The sequence below is a fragment of the Diabrotica undecimpunctata genome, chromosome 5 (genome assembly GCF_040954645.1).
Source record: "Diabrotica undecimpunctata isolate CICGRU chromosome 5, icDiaUnde3, whole genome shotgun sequence".
NCBI lineage: Eukaryota > Metazoa > Arthropoda > Insecta > Coleoptera > Chrysomelidae > Diabrotica > Diabrotica undecimpunctata.
In genome coordinates, this window is record NC_092807.1 from 92,883,574 (window position 1) to 92,904,196 (window position 20,623).

At 34.9% G+C, this 20,623-nt stretch overlaps 1 protein-coding gene across 1 annotated transcript; it reads right to left on the reverse strand.

Annotated features, from left to right (window-relative positions):
- Positions 1–2,647: 2,647 nt before the first annotated feature.
- On the reverse strand, positions 2,648–20,361 carry LOC140440690 (uncharacterized). Its single transcript, XM_072531050.1, has 5 exons — positions 20,206–20,361; positions 13,855–13,996; positions 13,382–13,582; positions 3,913–4,027; positions 2,648–2,927 (listed from the first exon to the last, which is right to left on the reverse strand). The coding sequence occupies exons 1-5, from the start codon at positions 20,255–20,257 to the stop codon at positions 2,733–2,735; spliced, it is 705 nt and encodes a 234-aa protein (XP_072387151.1). The 5' UTR covers positions 20,258–20,361; the 3' UTR covers positions 2,648–2,732.
- Between the last annotated feature and the right edge of the window lie 262 nt (positions 20,362–20,623).

The following is a 20,623-nucleotide window of genomic DNA, read 5'->3' on the forward strand; positions in this document are numbered from 1 at the left end:
AGATATGCTGGTTTATTGTACTCGATGGCCTTTATGTGATTTGTCTTAGTACAAATACAGCGTCTACGCAGGATCTTCCGGATCTGAATCCTGATCATCTGATAAAGTTATTAGTTTATTGATTTTGTTGGTTAGGACTATTGTGGTAAGCTTAAGTGCGGTGTTAGTAGATTTATAGTCAGTAGACAGTACAATATTAGTTTTTGTATAAGTTTTGTTATCTCTAGGGTTACACTTTCACCTCCGTGTTTTAGATGACTTTGCGTTTTCCTAGAGCTTCTGTTGCTGCTTCTTCAATGTTGTTTTTAATTTTCTCCCAGCTCGCGTTTATATCTTCGATTTCGTTTATTTGTTTCAGCTGTATCTTCTGTGCTAGCCGCCTTTGGTACATTTCTCTTGTAGAGTCGTTCCACAATGATTTTACATTGAATTTTTCTTGTAGAAAATGTTTTGGTGTTATTTTCATTCTAATTTTTGCTAGTACTAGTTTGTGTTCACTCCCTGCGTCTACTGAGTTTAAAGTTCGGATATCTAGAGTTTGCTTTGGGTGGATTTTTCTATTAGTGACTATAAAATTAATCATAGCTTTATGCCCCCTGGAGTTTTCAAGTGTATATTTATACTAGAGCTTATGGTCGAAAATATATTATTGATTCTCATTTCTTTAAAAGCAGATATTAGCCATGAGTTCTCCATTTGCGTTGACATGGTTTTCATTAAATCTTTGTTTTACTCCTGGAATTATTTCATTTCGTGCATTAAAGTCACCCATAAGAATTAAGGGCTCTTCATGAGGTATTTTATCCAGAATGTTTTGCAATTGTTCGTAGAATGCCTCTCGTTCCTCCTTAGGTTCCCAGTTCTCGGGGCTGTAGATAGATATGACATGTATTTTTTGATAGTCCATTTTGATGTTCATATGTATTATTCTTTCAAAGATATAACGGCAGTTATTTGTGTTGTCTTTAAATTTTTTATGGACAAGTATACCTACACCTGCTCGTACTCGTTCTTCTTTCTTCACTTCACTGCTAGAAAATATTGGTTATAGTCTCTTTTGCCTTTACCTTTCTTCTTGGTTTCTTGGATTGCACAAATATCTATGTTTTTATTTATCTGTTCTTTTATTATCTCTTGGTCCTTGTTAAAAGAAGTAATGTTCCATGTTGCTTATCTGATTATGAGCTTATTTTTACTTCTCGTTTTCCTTTTCTTTGCGTGGTTCGTTATCTTAGATTCCATCTGGTTCCGAGGCTTTATATCGGTTCTTTGAGCATTGTTTTCTTTTACAATGTATAGGATGCCAACCTGGCACATCAACCCTCCTCTTTTATCTGGGATTGGGACCGGCTCTGGGCATGAACGCGGCTTCTGAGCTACTCATGAACTAGAAATCTCTTTCAAATTATAAATATGAAAATTCAACTTAATATGTACTTTGTAAAATCTTTAAAAAACTTTGTAAAAATCGGACATTATATTTATATCAAATTATTTTAAAACGAGAATTATATAGAATAAAATTAATGCCCGATTTCATAATGATAACCTAAATAAATCTTAACTAATGTTTACTTTAGAGTAAAGTGCACTTTAGTGTCACATCCGGTTTCAGAATACCTAGAGCGCTTTTCATTATTAAAAGTAAACTTGAATGTTTAAATTAGTATTGTATAGAATAAGATTCTCTGCTTCTGTTCTACCATCTTGTCTAGCCATGTCACTAAATATGATTTCAAACTGTAACCACTCTCGTAAAACGATAAAAAAATAGTACTAACAAAGTCTCTAGCTTCAAATTTTTGTATGTCGCTATTGTTAAATATTATTTGTTCATGTACAGAACTCAGCCATCTTGCAACAATATGTCTAATTGTTTGTTTTTATCATTTGTTTAATACATTTTAATTTACTGTCTGCTTAATGATACAACTGCTGTAAAATTCTTTCGATAATACTTGAAGCTGTTGCCCTCGAAATACCCAAATAGTCAGCTACTGATATTTACATGTTACCAGAAGCAAAAAATATCAATGTTAATAGTAACTGTTAAACTGATGTAACAGCTTCTCTAAGAATATTTTTTTTGTTCACAAGAAAGCTTTCAAAGGAACATAAATCACCGTGTTAGTCTAATAAATTAATTCTTTTCCTGTAAATTTTTAAGCGATGTACATATATAAATTCGTTTTCTAAGAAATTCGAACTTAAAGAAGTAATCAGCATTATTTTAAACTTGAAAAAAGTAACATTTTAAACAAACTTGATCCAAGTCAAAAACGATTGTCAGAATTTTGAGGTTAAAGTGAACTTTACAAGTTAATTGACAGATTTCTACCACTTAAGTTAAAGTTGTTAAGTAATATTATGAAACTGAAATTTATACATAAAGGAGACTTTAAATTTAATGTTCACTTTCAATTGATTATGAAATCAGACGTTTTTAAATAGACGATTCAATATTTTTATTAATTGGATGACATTTAGTGTATGATTATATAGAAAGTAGTGAATCAATGTGAAGACCGCTATTTAAAGAAGCTAAAGTCACAGAATAAATAACAATTATGTACTAATTAAAGAAAAAGTAGTACAACGCCAATATAGAAGATTCGCTTCAAAAATGGTAATATTGATACACAATTAATTGAATGCACACATTATATATTACATCGATCATTTGTACATTGTACACAAAAAAAATTATCAATATAAGTAAAATCTATCGATATTTATATATACTCGTTATCTTGACACCATTGTACTAGTTTCCATATTTTTCCGTTGAGCCACCAATCTGTATTAAGTTTTTCTTGAAGAAAATCACCAACAAATGTATTCGGTTTGCTAAGGTCTGTCATAATGGTGTAGTTAAATACAGATGCGAAGAGATCGTCATAGCCTGTTGGTTTTGCGTGTATAAGAGGCTAAAACAGTATCATTAGATTAAAAAAAAATCATAAATCGTTGAGTTTAAAAATGCAAACAAATGTGAGGTCATTTTAACTGTCAAATTTTGACAGTTATATGTAAGAACAGATAGTATACACTGATCGTAATCCTTGTTTTTGTTCAATATATTAGAGAATTTACCAAATGCTGCCCAAACCAATCGTTATCTTCGTTTAATATCCTCCTTGTGCTCTTTGTTGTTCAGTTGTGTGATATATCCCAAGTATACATTTCATTTAAATAATTTACTAGTTCTAAATTTGTTTGTTCTATTAACTTTTCTTGATTCGTTATCTATTTCATCAACTCTTCAATCGTTTTTAATACCTCCTACAGTTTTCCTAGCCTACTTGTCTAAATATGTTCTCGAACGCTTGTTTAAACAGCTTTCATGACATGGTGTCTTCTTTTCTGATTTCGTGGTTTATTTTTATTGACTTTTTCTAATTTAATTGTTGCTTTTTCGTACATATGAGATATTAGGTCTATATAAATCTATAATTGTTTTTTTCTGACCAATGGTCTACTATATCGAATGTTCTCTTCAAATCCTCGAATGCAATCATTTTTTTCATGTAATACGCATATTATCTGATTTTGTTACATTTGCAAAATAAAAACGCAGCTCTTATAGTAATTTGTTGATGTAGATCTGCTTACTACTTTCTTTCGGTGCCCCATATTTTATGGGTGTCCCATATTCTATGGATGCCCTAGTACGTGTACTAGGTATCGATAAAAAAATGTATGTTCGCGATTAGTTCAACGAAAAATATAGCAACAAGAGATCTAAGCTCCAAGCAGAGATTTGGTAAAAGGATCTGGTCAACGATATCAACTATTTTAAAATAAAGAGATATAATAAAAACATTTTTTGAAGTGAATATTTGAAAATATCAAAATGACTGAGAAAACTAAAGTTTTATTAAGAAGCTTACTCAAAAAACTAAGATTACTTACCAAGAGACGTTGTGCGTGCCAACTGATTTGAAGATCATTTATTTGTTCAGCAGTGTCTTGGTTCGGTTTGGTGACATTAATAGAACCAGTCCATTCATTCGTAAATAGTTTAAGCCTACAAGTAAGTTATACATGAGATAACAACTGCTAAATTTAGACAGTCGACGAAATAAAGCATAGTTATAAATGTTTTTGAGATTTGTTTCATCAATAAATAGGGAAAACTGATATAAAAAGATATCCTAGAAAATTTAAGTTTTTGTTATATTTTCATCATACGATAATCATTTTCTACTTTTTTAATCATGCTGTCATGCTGTTTTTAAATTTTTTGGATCCTATTGCCAAATGTGGTACACAAAAGACCATTTGTAGTCCTTACAGACTTCTAACCATCTAACAATCTTTGTGTTGATGTTGATAAACTTTGTCCTCAACATAGGACGAAAAACAAACTTCTTCAAAGTGGTTAATTTTGAAAAACTCAGATTAATTAATCATCGTCAAAGCAAGGTACAATTCGGTGTTGAAGTAATGGTAGATCTTTTTTATTTAAATTAGTGTTTTGGCTGCAATGGCCACTGACACAAACACTAAGTATTGTGTATAATAATTATAATTGGAACATATTACTAATTGCTACAGTTAATCTATGAGCTTTAAATAAGAACCTATGACTAAATACAAGTTTTATCACTAGGCTATAAATTAAAGGTAAAGTAAATGGACAATAAAGGGTCATATAATGTTAAACAACTAAATGTCTTTTAAGAAACCAATTAGGTTAAAGACTTCATCGGATAATTTTAAAACCTCTTTAATATTTGACTTAAGTTTATGTTGCACTGTGTGTTTCGCGTACCGGGGACACTCGAGAAGGATGTGTTTCGTAGTTAATACACTTGAGCAAATTTGGCAATTGGGCTTCAGCTGGGACTTGAGTAAGTAGTCATGTGTGAATCGGGTAAACTCCATTCGCTTAGCTCGGGCATATTTTGACAGATTCATTGTCGGAAACCTACAACACAACAATTCCTACCTCTCAGTATTATATTATTCTCGTTCCAACCTTTGCTGGAGACGATCGCATAAATTTGTTTTTCTAGTACAAAAATATCTATTATTATAGTAACCAGTTCTTATTGGAAACTATATCGTTAATTACTAATATTAATTATCAGTGTTCTAAAAACGCAAACAAAATAAAACAAGTGCTATTTCCAAACGCCAAATACCGGCAAATAAAAGTCATAGGCGTATCATAAATAATTGTTCGTGATGTATAAAATATTTAATCGTGATACAGGATGGACATAGACAATCCGTTCTTAAATTCAAACAAAGTGAGCAGATCTCCGCCGAGAAGTTCAACTTCAGAAAAACACATTGCTAATCTGCAAATAACTACCATGCAACAACCATCGAGCAACAGAACCTTGTCTAGCGAACAACAAAGGAATGAAAATTGCTCAACCAATATAGTACTCCAAGAGACAGAGTCAACTGAGAATCAACATGAACAACCAGGTAACTCTTTTCTTTCTAATCATGCTTCTTCTTCTTCTTATCTACCGTCACAAATATACATCGCTAATCCACAAGATAGCCAAGAAATCCAAGATCAAGAATGGAAAACTGTTCAAGCCCACAAACGAGCAAGAAATGACAGCCCTGGAGGTGATAAACAACTAAAACAAACAATAATGAGCGATTACTGGCTCAAAGCACCCACACCAACGTCTAATAGATTTGCTAGCTTAGATGAAGTACCTGATGAGACCAACCAAACCAGAACTGATGCAATTAAAGAAAGTATTCAACCCCCACCCATATTTGTTTCAGATGTAGGTGATATACAACCTCTTCGACAATTGTTAGAAACAATATCCCCTCTGGGATATTCCATCAAATGTCTCTATAACAACCAAGTAAAGATCCAGCCCTCAACTTCTGAATATTAGCGAAACATAACCAAAGCACTCAATGAGAAAAATACACATTATTACACCTACCAAACAAAGGAAGAAAGAACATTCCGAGTTGTGCTTCGTAATATGCATCAGACAGCAGATAAAGACGCTTTAGTACATGAGCTAGGATCAATGGGACACGAAGTAACCAACATAGCTAATATATATAAGAATGGATCCAAAATAGCGCTTCCGCTCTTTTATATAGAATTAAAAACTAAGCCAAATAATAAAGACATATATGATGTGAGAGCACTCCAGAACATGATTGTGTCCTTCGAACCACCATATCCCAAACGTCAGGTTCCCCAATGTACCAAATGTCAACGCTACGGTCACACACAAAAACTCTGCCATATGCCTCCAAGATGCGTAAAGTGTGCAAGTAATCATCTTACTTTACACTGTCCACGAAAAGAACGCAGCAATAACGTAAAATGTGTACTTTGTATGGGAAACCATCCGGCCAACTATAAGGGCTGCAGCGTATACAAACAAATACAAAAAGAAAAATTCCCCCAACTCAGAAAGAATCAAGAGACCCACAGAACAGACACCCATGAAACCAATAGCCAAAGAGTAACCCCTGGTGTTTCTTACGCTCAAAAAACTTCAGGAAATAGTCAAGCGGATGAAATCACAAATCAACAAACTAATGTCGGCTCAAACCATTCAACGAAAATTGCCAACCTTGAAAACCTGATGACAAAACTAGTAGAGAGAATGGACACTATGCTTAATCTTCTTATGACTATGATTTCCAAAATGCACTAATGCAACACAGACTTAAAATAGCCGTCTGGAACTCAAATGGCCTAACGAACATCCAAGAAATAAAAATTTTCCTCGACGAGAAGAAAATTGATGTTATGCTTGTATCAGAAGCTCATCTAACAGACAAAAACTATATCAAAATTCCAAAATACATTGTCCACTACACAAAACATCCAAATGACAAGGCACACGGTGGCACAGCTATTATTATCAAATCTAATATAAAACACAATGAGTTAAATAAGCTCAGTGAAAAGTACCTGCAATCAACTAGCATTGTCATCGAAGACTGGCTAGGCAACCTTACCTTATCTGCGGTCTACTGTCCTCCTGGTCAACCAATCAACGAAAACAACTTTAGCACCTATTTCAGTTCTCTTGGACATAAATTCATAGCAGGAGGGGACTTTAACTGTAAACATCATCACTGGGGCTCTAGGGTAATTACAACAAGGGGTAGACAACTGCTGAAGTCAATAACAGGACACAACCTACAACACATATCTACAGGAGAACCAACTTATTGGCCTACAGATCCAAATAAAACACCAGATCTCTTAGACTTCTGTGTGATTAAAGGTATCTCTCTTAACTATTTAGCAATAGAATCATGCTGGGACCTCTCTTCAGATCATTCTCCCATTCTAATTGACCTAGACTCCAAAATCATACTCAGAAATAAGCCTCCAGTCCTAACCAATAATCAAACAAATTGGAAAATATTCCGAAGCGCACTAGCAGAACAAATACCAAGGAACTTGCCACTTAAAACAGAATTACAAATTGAAAATGCGGTACAACAACTTACTACCTCCATACAAAAGGCAGGTTGGATTTCTACTCCCGAACAAACAACATGGAAGGAAAGCATAAACTGTTCGCAAAGTGCAAAAAACCTGATCGATGAGAAAAGAAAACTTAGAAAAAAGTGGCAAAACACACACGCTCCTATTGACAAACAAAATTTAAACAGAATTACCAGAAGACTTAAAAATCTATTAAAAGAAGAGAAAAACAGAGGGATCCAAACTTACTTAGAAAATTTGACTCCGTCCAAAGACACCAATTATTCTCTATGGAAGGCGACGAGAAAGGTAAAAGGTCCACAAGACGCCATACCTCCTCTAAAAAATGTCAAAGGTAAATGGGCAAGAACAGACACAGAAAAATCTGAGACATTCGCTGAACATCTTTCTACAGTATTTAGTCCATTTAACAGTAGTGCCATTAGAACAAGAAGAACCATTTAATTCTTTTCTTGAGGCTCCATATCAAATGGATCTACCAATCACCAAGTTTAATATTAAAGAAGTAAAACAGATAATAAAGAATGAGATACAACCCAATAAGGCTCCGGGATTCGACCTCATAACGGGTAAGATCCTCCAGGAACTAACCAATGACTGTTACAGAATAATCACTATGATCTTCAATGCTATGCTTAGTCTGCATTACTTCCCTCTGCAATGGAAAGTGGCACAGATTATACTCATTCAAAAACCTGGTAAAGATCCAAAAGATGTCAACTCATACCGACCGGTTAGTCTACTCCCAGTCATCTCTAAGGTCTTCGAAAAACTTCTACTACGAAAAATCAAACCAATATTGGACGAAAAGTGTCTCATACCTGACCATCAATTCGGTTTTCGTAACCAACATGGTACAATAGAACAAGTTCACAGACTATACACAACAATAAGAAGTAGTCTCGAGAACAAGCAATATTGTACTGCAGCCTTTTTAGACGCCTCTCAAGCTTTTGACAAGGTGTGGCACACAGGACTTCTGTACAAATTAAAGAAAAATTTACCTTAACCTTACTTTAAACTGCTTCAATCATACCTTACAGAAAGGAGATATCTGGTAAAATATAGTGAAGCCTATACAAAACTCTACCCCATCCTATCTGGTGTACCTCAGGGTAGTGTGCTCGGACCGATTCTGTACCTGATATATACGGCTGACTTGCCAATAAGCAATAACCTAACACTTGCAACATTCGCAGATGATACTGCTTTCTTGGCCTCACATAGCAACCCAATAATAGCATCAGAGAGACTGCAACTACATCTGAACAAAACAAATGAATGGCTTAAACTCTGGAGAATTAGAGTAAACCCCTCAAAATCTACACAAATTACATTCATTCTAAGAAGAGGTACATGTCCACAAGTTAACCTCAATGGACATCCTTTGCCCCAAAAGCATGACGTAAAATACTTAGGTATTCACCTTGACAAACGTCTAACTTGGACCAAACATATATGGACGAAAAGGCTTCAATTGGGAATTTTATACAGAAAACTTTACTGGATGTTGGGAAAAAACTCTCACCTATCGATTGACAACAAGCTGCTGATATACAATACAATAATAAAACCCATTTGGACATATGGCTCACAGCTCTGGGGTTCAGCTAGCAAATCTAATATTATGATAATACAAAGATTCCAATCCAAAACTCTGAGAACAATCGCTAATGCACGTTGGTATATCCAGAATGATGCAATACATAGAGATCTTCAGGTACTAACAGTCTCTGAAGAGTGCAAAAAAACTTCTGAACAATATCAAAACAGGTTGCGGGTGCATCCTAATACCCTGGCACACAATCTTCTCAACAACCAACAAGCGAAGAGATTGAAGCGACATGAACCCTTGAACCTACCTCACCTATCCTGACAGAGCCTACAGCAGTGGGAGTTACGCCTTCAACAGCACCCAGCCATTGTGATCAGTGCCGCTTTTAGTGCTCGCGTATCAGTGTATGTGCGCATCCTACCGGTAAAAAGCCAATTTGTGTCGTGATGATTTGGTCACTGGACCTTACATCTCTCTGTCATGTAAAGACAAAAAATTTTACTTATTGTTTTCACTGTATAACAGATTGTAAAAATCTTAAATGTTAATAAAAAAAAAAAAAAAAAAACCTCTCAGTATTAATAGCTCAAGTATCCTACTATTGCAGACTTCTTTCTTTAAAAAAAGAAGAATTATTCTAAATAGTGGAAGTGTATACTAAACCCATCAAATTTTGGGTAGTATATATTTGAAAAATATATTTTAGTTGTTATAATTTAACATAACTATTTATTATATGGTGCAGATAAATAAATATTGATTGTCGGTAATTCGCAAAGTTCTATTTTATTTACTATTTAGTTTATTTACTATTAATATTGGCAATGAGTACGTGTGCTTGGTTGTATAGTAATTTCCAGCCACTTTTAGTCTGTCAAAAAGTAACTAACTTCGCAAAAAAATAATTACTAAATTCACTAGACAGTTAGGACTGGGAATAGCGAACCGAGTATATATCCGATTCTTAATTTTCGGATGACAGCTTTTTCTTTTCAGAGATTGTTGAAAGTTCAAATTTTTCAACAGTCTGCCGAATCTCATGTAATGTATTCTTGCTTGTGTTCCAGTGGGTTTGCCAGGTATGATACTGCTTTTACTTGAACCTTTGCTTTAGATCACTACGGATTTCAATATTTTGGGCCTTTGAGTATTGACTGTCTATGCAAGAAACTTATTTGGCAACTTGGTCTGCTTTTTCATTAGCGGGGATGTCGATATGCGATAATAGTCAGATGATAGTGACTTTTACACCTTGAGAAGCGAGTATACCGTAAGTCCTATGGATTTCTTGAACTAAGGGATGCCGAGCATATAGACTTTTTATCGAGTGTAGTAACGAGCGAAAATCTATGCACATTGCTTTATTCTTATCGTCTGCTTTTAGGTTTTTAAAAACTTCTAGTATCCCATAGAGTTCTCCAGTCTATACATTGCATAAATTCGGTAATAAAGATGGTTCTTTTATTTCGTGACATGTGGTAACGGCACATCAAACACCTACTTCGCTTTTGGATGCATCTGTATATATTTTTTTGGAATTGGTTCCTGTTTATGATTTCTTCGAAGCGTTGCCTTATGAGAAGGCTTAGAGTCTCGTGTTTGCTAAGGAAAAAGTGAGTGACTGTGGGATTGTTCTATTCCAATGGGGAGTATTCGGGATTCAAAAAGGATATGTTTTAGTAAGGTCGATGGTTTTTCGTAGAGTTCATTTCTGGGTGTTAATTATTGATTGGATCCTATGCGGGGCCTCCGGAGGCGAAGTTGAGGTAGTTAAACGATAGACTGAATTGGATGGATTAGCGGATACGGAATCAAAGTAAGATTGTATAACATACTATCGTCGAATCCAAAGAGGTGCTTCATTAGCCTCGCAGTAAAGGCTGTCTATGGGACTAGATTTTAAAGCGCCCAAGCAAAGACGCCAAACGGTAGAATATCTATTTAGACCGGCAGTGAACAGGGTCCGCATAGCCATGATGATTTCCAACTTTCGATAGAAGATGAAACTTAAAGAAGAAGAAGCAAAGAAGAATGGAAGTGTTATGCACAGATTTCGGCACAGATATAGATAGATGTTCTTTCGCTTGCTCTTGTAAACATTGCCCGAAGAAAATGGTAACCTTCAAAATTTATAAGTTCATGTCTATGTGTTTCCTTAAAATTGGTTTCTTGAAGACAGATGATATTGTTAATTAATTACTGTAAGCATTCTAAGCAAGGGTAAAATCCATCGCAGTTCCACTATACTAACGTTAAAGTAAAATATTTTTAAAAATTAAAACACTGGGAGATCAGAGAAGAGTCGGTAAGATAATCGTCATCATTATTTGTAGATTGTGATGATTTTAAAAAGTGAACATTTTGCTATGTCTTGAACGATGAAAGTGTGGTGAAAGCGAAATATGTAATTTTGCGTAGCGCTTCATAATCTGTTCAAACTTAGAAAGTCATTGTTCCTTCTTTTCTTTTCATCACGTGACGTCTCCTCTCAGAAGTTTGGTAACCATCTGCTCTAAACAGTTCTCTGGAAATACAGTTGAACCACCTTCTTAGATTATTTAGCCAGTAAACTCATCTTCTACCTTTGCTTCTTCTTCCTTGTATATTCCCCCGCATGATCACCTTCAGCATTTCGTAGCGCTCATCTCTTACTCTGTATCTTTCTCTCTCTCTTTCTCTCTCTCTCTCTTTCGTCGTTTCCTTATTACTTATTATTCGTGATCGTGATTCCCTCCAATACTCCTAGCACATTTTCTCCATTGGTCTCTATCTTCAGCTGGTCTAAAAAGAGAGTTTCGCGGAATGAGTGGACCTCTGAATTCTGAATTTGGTTGGACCATCTGGTTGGAAGCCGTCTTCTTGGTATCCTACCCGAAACATTTCTAGAAACAATTAATCTCTCTAAATTATCGTCTTCCCTGTTAACCACCCAAAACTGTAGAATTTACTGAAGCTATGTAATTGACAACCTTTATTTAATGTCAAGTTGTTTAAGAATGGAAACATTTGTCTGATGAGCTATGATTTGAAAAGCATCAATTTTTAGCGTTCTAGTGCGCGAAGAGTCCAAGTTTCTGCTCTATATAGAAATATTGAGAATACAAGTGCAGCCATCAGTCTCATTTTGATTTTTTGAGAGATAGATCTGTCTTTCCAAACTTCAGTTGGGCGACTCATCGCATTTTTTGCCATATTAATGCGTCTTTGAACTTCTGCTTTACAATTGCCATCGTTAACTATACTAGATCCGATATAGTTGTATCTTTCTACTAGTTAACTGTTTCTGCAAGTGGTTACTCAGCTTAATAGTGTTAAATCTGCCCATTACCATCATTTTCGTCTTATTTTTATTAATTTTAAGACCAAGTTTAATGCTTTTAACTCAACTCTTCGCAAGAAATCTAGAATTTCTTGTTTATTTGCTGCTATAAGTGAAATGGCACCAGCAAATCTTAAATTAGAGAGTTTTCTACCAGCCACCATTACTCCATCGACCTATCCTTGTAAAACCATACTCATAACATGTTTAACTCTCACAATATGGCCCAAATACTGCAACTTTCAAATTTTATTAGTATTTAGGACTTGTTTTTGTTTTGTCATTCTTTCCAATACTACGTTATTTGTAACTCTGTCCACTCAGTTTATTAAATCATTCTTCTGTAAGCCCACATTTCGAAAGCCTCCAATCTATCAGAGATCTGTTGCTTTAGCATCCATGCCTTCACTGCATACAAAAAGAACACGTAACACGTCAAAAGTTCACGCCTCGGAGCATTCTCTTGCATTTGGTTTTTTAAGCAATGTAATAAAATTCGACTTCAACGATTCTTTGGGAATATTTTTTGTATTGTATATAGACTTAGTTATTGGATATACAGTCTAGCCATAAAAAAGAAACCGACTACAAATTAGTACTAGTAGATATTTGCCTACTACAAAAGAGTTTAGGCCCACTGAACTATACAATAAGTGTAAAGAATTAGCCAAAGCCAGAGATGTAGTCACTGCAATAAAAATTAGACGACTGCGATGGGCAAGTGATCTAGCTAGAGAAAATGGACGCTATCCTGCACGACGAGTCTTTATTGTCAAAGCCCATATCCTAGGGCAACCAGTGATAAGGTAGTACAAGATTAAGATAGAGGGATGGTGTAGATGAGGTTGCAAGAAAGATTGGTGTTGTCAACTAGCATCGAGCTACACAAAATAGGACCGGCGAAATCAGCTTAGGAAACTCGAGGTCAACGCGAGGCCTTAGCACCAATGATGATATGAATACATGAATGCTGGCTTACTCCTACAAATGAATTTTTCCCTCATCTTCTGTTACATAGTATAGTTAATCTAAAAGTGAAACTTACGTCTGTGTTCCAGTAAACTCTGTTTGGAAAAAGAAAACTGTTGAATTAAGTTCAAAGTCACTAGTCGCATTAAACTGTGGAAAGGTTAAACTAAAATTAAACACGGCAAATGCATCACTATCTTGACTTATCTGCTTAACTTCTTTTACTTGCCAATCTGGAATTCCATAAATTGTGGTATTGTGGTATAAAAAGGAAAGTCTAAAAATAAACAAATTATTATTTTGTAGGAGAAAACAACACAAATCAGATGTTTTTATTAGTACTGTATTACTACTAGGATTACTGGGATTTACATTTATAAAGAAAGGAAGCTTTTAGTTATTGAACTTTGATACAGTATTTAATTCTACGGCGGTAAGTTCGCCATGTCGGCTAGTATTAAATGAAATTTAAAAAAAGGTTACTTTTAACATATAAGTAGTAATCCTTTTAATTCTAGTATTAATATGTTATTATATAAAGATAATTACTCGTTTGTCAGATCATTAAAATATCGTATATCTTTATCGTAATGTAGGGGATTGTAACTTGGTAAATCCAATTCAGGGACTCCAATCGTCAGAGCCTTTTGAGCACAATCCAGGATTTTACGAGCATCGTCCAAGTCGCTTGCTAAAAATAAACAAAAACATTAAACATGACGTTGATTTCAAAATATATTTTGCGCAAAAGTAGATAAATACATTGTTGAGTTTTTAACGCATTGTGTAGCACCGTTAACTGGTGACCTTCAAAATTTAAACAACGTATGGTAAAATTATAATGATTTTAGTCAATAGATATAATACAAAAATACAGTGGTACCTCGATATACGAGCGTCCTAATATACGAGTGTTTTGAGATACGAGCCGCGAAGCGAGCGATATTTTGAAAGCAATATTTTAGATACGAGGAATCGGTTTTTATTCAAATTCATACCTATTATTTGACTACTTTTAATTTGCTTTGTAAATAAAAGGTATTTTTACTGGAAATAGGCGAAGCCGTAAAGATCATTTTACGGGTCTGTACGTGACTATTACTTGGACCGACAAATTAAATGGTCAATGGAAGTTAAATCCGACAAAAATTCGGATTCTAATACTAACCATATTTCAGTCTCGATGTCGGTGTAATTTAGACTGTGTAAATTTTTACTATAGACCTCAGTCTGTCTGCTTTGCTTGTTTCCCTCATTTTCGAAGTGTTGTTGATAAATGGGGTTTGCGTTTTGTGCTTTTTGTACATTACAATACTACATTTATTTTTACAACCATGAGTTCGAAGAAGATAATGTCTATTGAACTAAAACGTGAAATCATTGAAAAACATGAGCAAGATGTAAGAGTAACTAACTTGGCGAGGATGTACGGGCGTACCACATCAATGATATGTACTGTACTTAAACGAAAGGAGGTGATAAATGATATAATGCCAGCTAAGGGCGTTACAATAATTTCTAAGCTCCGGACTTCTCTTCATGAAAAGATGAAGAAACTACTAATGGTGTGTTTGACAGAGAATCAGCTTTAAGGAGGAACCTTAACACAAAGCATCATATGTGAGAAGGCACGAGCGATTTACGAAGATTTTCTGAAGCAGATCCCACACACTTCCACAAATGATGAATCGGAAGACTCGTTTAACGGGGCTGGTTTGACAACTTCAGAAAAAGGACCGGCTCTCACTCCGTCGTCAGGCATGGTGAGGCAGCAAGTTCGGATGTGAAAGCAGCTGAGGTTTACATCAAAACATTTTCCGAACTGATAGAAGCCAAAGGATACATCCTTCAGCAAGTCTTCAACTATGACGTGACAGAGTTTTTCTGGAAAAAGATGCCGAATAAGACTTACATAACGGCAGAGGAGAAGACAATGCCAGGTCACAAACCTATGAAAAATAGATTAACTCTACTACTTTGCTCCAATGCGAGTGGCGACTGTAAAATCAAACCTCTTCTAGTGTACTATTCAGAAAATTCCAGAGCCTTTAAGTCAGATAAGATTTTAAAAGAAAAACTGCCAGTTATGTGGAGGGCAAATCCAAAGACTTGGGTCACCAGGAAATTCTTTGTGCAGTGGATAAACCTGGTGTTTGCCCCTTCTGTTAAAAAATATCTACAGCAAAACAACCTACTCATGCAAATCCTTCTTGTCCTCGATAACGCCTCTTCTCACCCACCAAATCTCGAAGATGATTTACTCCAAGAGTTTAAGTTTATAAAGATTCTCTACCTACCAGTCAACACCACCCCTATATTGCAGCCCATGAATCAGCAAGTGATTTCTAATTTTAAGAAGTTAAAGTTGTATACCAAGCACATAGTGTTACAATAAGGACCATAAGCTCTGTGTGGAAGAAGCTGTGGCTGTAGATGAAAGGGCCTGCGAAGGAGTGAAACCCAAAGTGCCAGTGGTAGATGAGATTGTTTCTCTTGGAAAATTCATGGGTCTGGAGATGGATGAAAGAGATGTGAACGAACTTGTCAAGAAACAATCTCAACAGCTGACAACCAAAAAGTTAGACGAACTACATTCACAGCAGCATACGGTGGTTTAACGAAAAATTATTTTTGAAGAGGAGCCAGAATTGGAAGACGTTATCTTTACAAGAGATATAAAGGAGATTCTAGCAATGTGAGAGAAAGTTGCAGAGTTCGTGGATAAAAATCACCACGAAAAAGTTACAACTGGTGGTGCATCGGTGTTGTTCAACGAAATTTGCCTAACACATTTCCGCAATATTCTGAAAGAGAGGAAGAAAAAAGCCTCCTTGGACAAATTTTTTAAACGATCTGTAGATGAAAATAAGCAAAGTGTGACAAAAAAAGCGAAGACAACTTACAAAAATTAAGCGCTTCCATAAGCACTTCACTTTTTCTTATGTTTTTACAGAAAATGTGTATGTATTTTTGTTACTTATAAATAAATGTTTCTTCTTTTAGATACATTTTTCTTAAAAACACTTAACAAAAACAACTAACGTGTTTTTTTGGGGACTGGAACGGATTAATGACATTGCAGTTAATTTCAATGGGGAAAATTGCTTTGATATACGAGCAATTTGACATACGAGCAAGATTACGGAATGAATTACACTCGTATGTCGAGGTAACCCTGTATTGGTATTTTAGACATTATTTTTAATATATTTCACTAAAATCATAGTTTTGTTGCGCTGTACACTATGTTCTAGTAGAGGAATGATCGCATTTGATTTAAATAATCAAGAGAAATAACACAAACCAATGACAAATACAGGCAGTCTAGAAACCACAGAATATTGGGAAGAAGATCATGATCACAAAAATGAAAAAAAAAACAGAAAAAAAAGGTTCAATATTAAGTGTAAAGGCCATACAGAAAAAAAAGCAAATACACAAGAAATATATGCAAAGAAGAATCAGAGAAAGAAGACCCATCTATGAAGATGCAAGCCAGATGGCCAATAAAATATGCCCAACAGAGAAATGAAAATATAAAAATGGTAATACAAAGAAATACCTACGTAATTTAAGAGAATGAAAAAACCCTGAGTAAATATGTACAAAAATCAAGAAAGCAGATAATCAGCGATATAAGTGAAATAAAATCATTCTGAAAAACTATTTCCAGACTGATTTCCAAACCAACTCTTTTAGGGACGCAATAAAATGAAGAATAAATGGACATGCCGCATATTTAGTGAGACGCCGCAAATATAGAACCCCTACGATGGAAGAGGTAAAACGTAAAACAAAAGAATTTTGATCGACAAAGAAACAAAACCGATTTGGTTTTAGAGGAATTCAAGAAATTAGTGCTTTTCAACAGAAGAATCTCATCATAGTTTTATTTTCATGTTTCAAGGTACTTATAATACTTATAAATAAACTAAAAGTGAATTTTTATGAATTCATTTTACCTACACGGATTTTTAATAATTGTTACTCATACTCTTTAGCATATTGCCTACAGTAAAATTTTATATTAGTAAAAAGAAAATTAACATAGAAAATTATAAATGACAACGTTAATTATTTTTATGAAAATAAAAAAAGAATTATCATAATTAACAAAAAAGGCAATGAATAAACTGGCGGAGGTGCTCACTTACAGCCTGGGCACCCACACAAAAAATCCTAAACATGCTGATGGCTTGCATTGTGTTTACGGTTTTTTCCAGCTTTTCAAAATATAACAAAATGATTTGGAAGTAACGAAACTATTTTTTTTTATTTCATTTTATTTTTGTTTATACATATAATCTTTTTCTAATACATTCTGCTTTTTAGAAGTAATAAACTGCATTTCTCTCTCTCTCTCTCTCTCTCTCTCTCTCTCTCCCTCTCTTTCTCCAATGACACTACAGCCAGAAAAAAGCCTTGGTCTTCTCCAAACTGTGCCTCCAACCTTGCCGGTCCCGCGCCGATCTTCTATAAGTTTCAATATCGTCTCTAATTCAGCTGTGCGTCTGTTTTCCCTAGCTTTTGCCTGTGTTAGCTTTTTTGATTTTTGGATAGTTATTTCTAGTCCGGTCTCTTCTGCCCTGTTTTAATTGGAAATATATGTCTCCCACCTTTATCGCTCTACGAGATATAATGCTGATGTCATCGAAATAGGCTTCAATCTGTATTAATTTATTTGTTAGATTAGCTCTTCTTATATTCAACCGTCTTATCACATATTCGGGGGACAGGTTGTCAACCCGTGTCCTTGTTTTAATCGTTTGACTATTGAAAAGTTCTCAGTGAACTCATTTTTCATTCTGATAGTTACTGCTGATGAATCAATTGTTGCTTTTACTAGTCGGATATATTTTTGGGGGATGTTAGAGCTAAGCAATATTTGATATAACTTTTATTTGATTAGCTTAATAGAAAGGATTTAACAAAGTTATGTAAATATAGTGCAAAGAAGGCAAAAGATTTTAATCAGATTAGATGTATCCAAGATGAAAATAATAAAATACTAATTTACGAAAAGGATGTCAAAAATAGATGCAAAAGAGTACTTTGACAGTTAATTAAATGAATAATTGTACAAAAAATTATTTGAATTAACAGAAACAGTAACAACAACGGTCAAAATAACAAACGAGGAAGTTGTTTAGGAACTTCAAAAAAAAAAAGGATTTGGATCAGATATCTTTGGGGAAATGTCAACAGATTTAGAAGAGACTTAACCAAGATGGTTAAAAGGTTTAATATAATTATAGAAGTGCCAGACGAAATAAGAAGCAGTATATTAGTAGCTGTTTACAAAAATAAGTGAGATATACAGCAATAATCTTATATGTACCTTGGCACCAACGTAAATGCAAAATGGGAACAGGCCACAGAAATTAAGGCGAGAATAGAACGAGCTAGAGCAGTATTTAGCAATATGAAAAAGCTCCTCATAAGCAGGGATTTGTCTCTTCCCCTAAAACTACGTCTAGTTAAATGCTACATTTTTCCGATCTTACTGTATGGTATGGAGGCCTGGACGCTGACGGAGACGCTCACGAGAAAACTAAAAGCATTCGAAATGTGGGTGTACCGACGCAGTCTTCGTATATCCTGGACCGAACATGTCACCAACATAGAGGTAATCCAAAGAATCGGAAAGGAGAAAGAAATCGTGAATACAATTAAACAAAGAAAGCTTGAATATCTAGGCCACATATTGAGACACGATAAGTACCATCTACTGCAATTGATTGTCCAGGGAAAAAAGACAGTAAGCGAGGGCCAGGCAGGAGAAGACACTCGTGGCTCCAAAATCTGAGGAAGTGATTCGGGCTCACATCGGTCGAACTATTCAGAAGCGCCGCAAACAAGATCAGAATTGCCATGTTAATAGCCAACGTTCGCAACGGACAGGGCACTTGAAGAAGAAGAAGATACAACAATACACAAACTAGCCGTAAAATTCCTTAGTCACTTCACGAAAATATGGGGGAGAGTAATTAATAAATGAATACCTGGTAAAATAAAGGAATAAAGAATCAAATGCTCACATGGTATTCATTGATCGTGAGAAAGCATATGATAAGGTTCCTCGAAAAAATCAAGATCAAGTGAAAACAATATACGGGAAGAAGTTAGGGAACAAATGGCAAAAGCAAGTACATGTCTTAAAGACACCCGGCTAAGAATCCTAAGAAGAATATCAATAATATGGAACAGGAAGTCGGACAGAACAAGAAGTAACATCAAAAACAGTCTCTAGGTATGAGATTACTGGAAGATGAAGTGGTTGATAATACAAACGCTAGAGGGAGAGGCAGAAACGGCGAGAGACATGAGAGAGAGAGGGAGACAGGTCAAGTGGAATGAGATGCAGACAGACGACGACAAAGACTACACGTATGTATGCCTAGAAAAGAGAGCAAACAACAAAACATAATTAGGCAGAGGCGAACATGGTGGTCGCAGGGGTGCTAGAAACAGGAGCTGATGTGTGATGATGAGCGACTGAAAATCGAGCAAAATAAAGATAGAAAGGTGTGGGGTTTAGCTAATAGCGGCTACATCAGAGTTACGGAGCTCAGGAAGGTCCGACCTAATGCCAAGTTGATCGACGTGACTCTGAAAGGATTTTCTTTTAGTTTAGGAACCCAGCACTACCAGAAATGTTTACCTCCGGCGTCTTCAGATTTCCCACCAAGTGATAAAAAATTGTACTGGTGTAGCAAGCTGAGCACCCGGAATGTTCTTCGAACGTACGTGGTCGTTAACACTAAAAACCTAAACCAGAAGGGTATAACTCAAATTTGACCTTCATATTATTTTGACACGTTAATTTATACTTGAGTTTTATATAAAGTAATAAACAAATACATTCAAAAGGTCGTAAAACACTATGTAAATTATTCTTACCCTTCACAAAGACGACGAAAGCCACCACAGCAGAGAATTTCAAAAGTTTCATTGTGTAAGCACTGGTTTACTTTGAACATAGTGTTTGTGTTTGTGTTATATATTTATCAAGTGCAGGTGCACATACTACCACTTAAGATAAATCTAATCAATACTTCTGTTTAATTTTATTACAAATGTCTTCCAAATATCTGATCGTTATCATCTATAATTATTTAATAAATAGTATTGCTACAAAATATGTGTATGTGAAGATAGATACACCTTCTTGTGAACTTATTTGTATTCATAATATATAATCTTCAAAAATATTGTATCTCTAAGTATTTCGATAATTCATATTTTAAACCTGCTAATCTAAATAGATCAACAGAATAACACATAACTAAAAATTTTTTTAAAAAGATTTGTTCAAAAA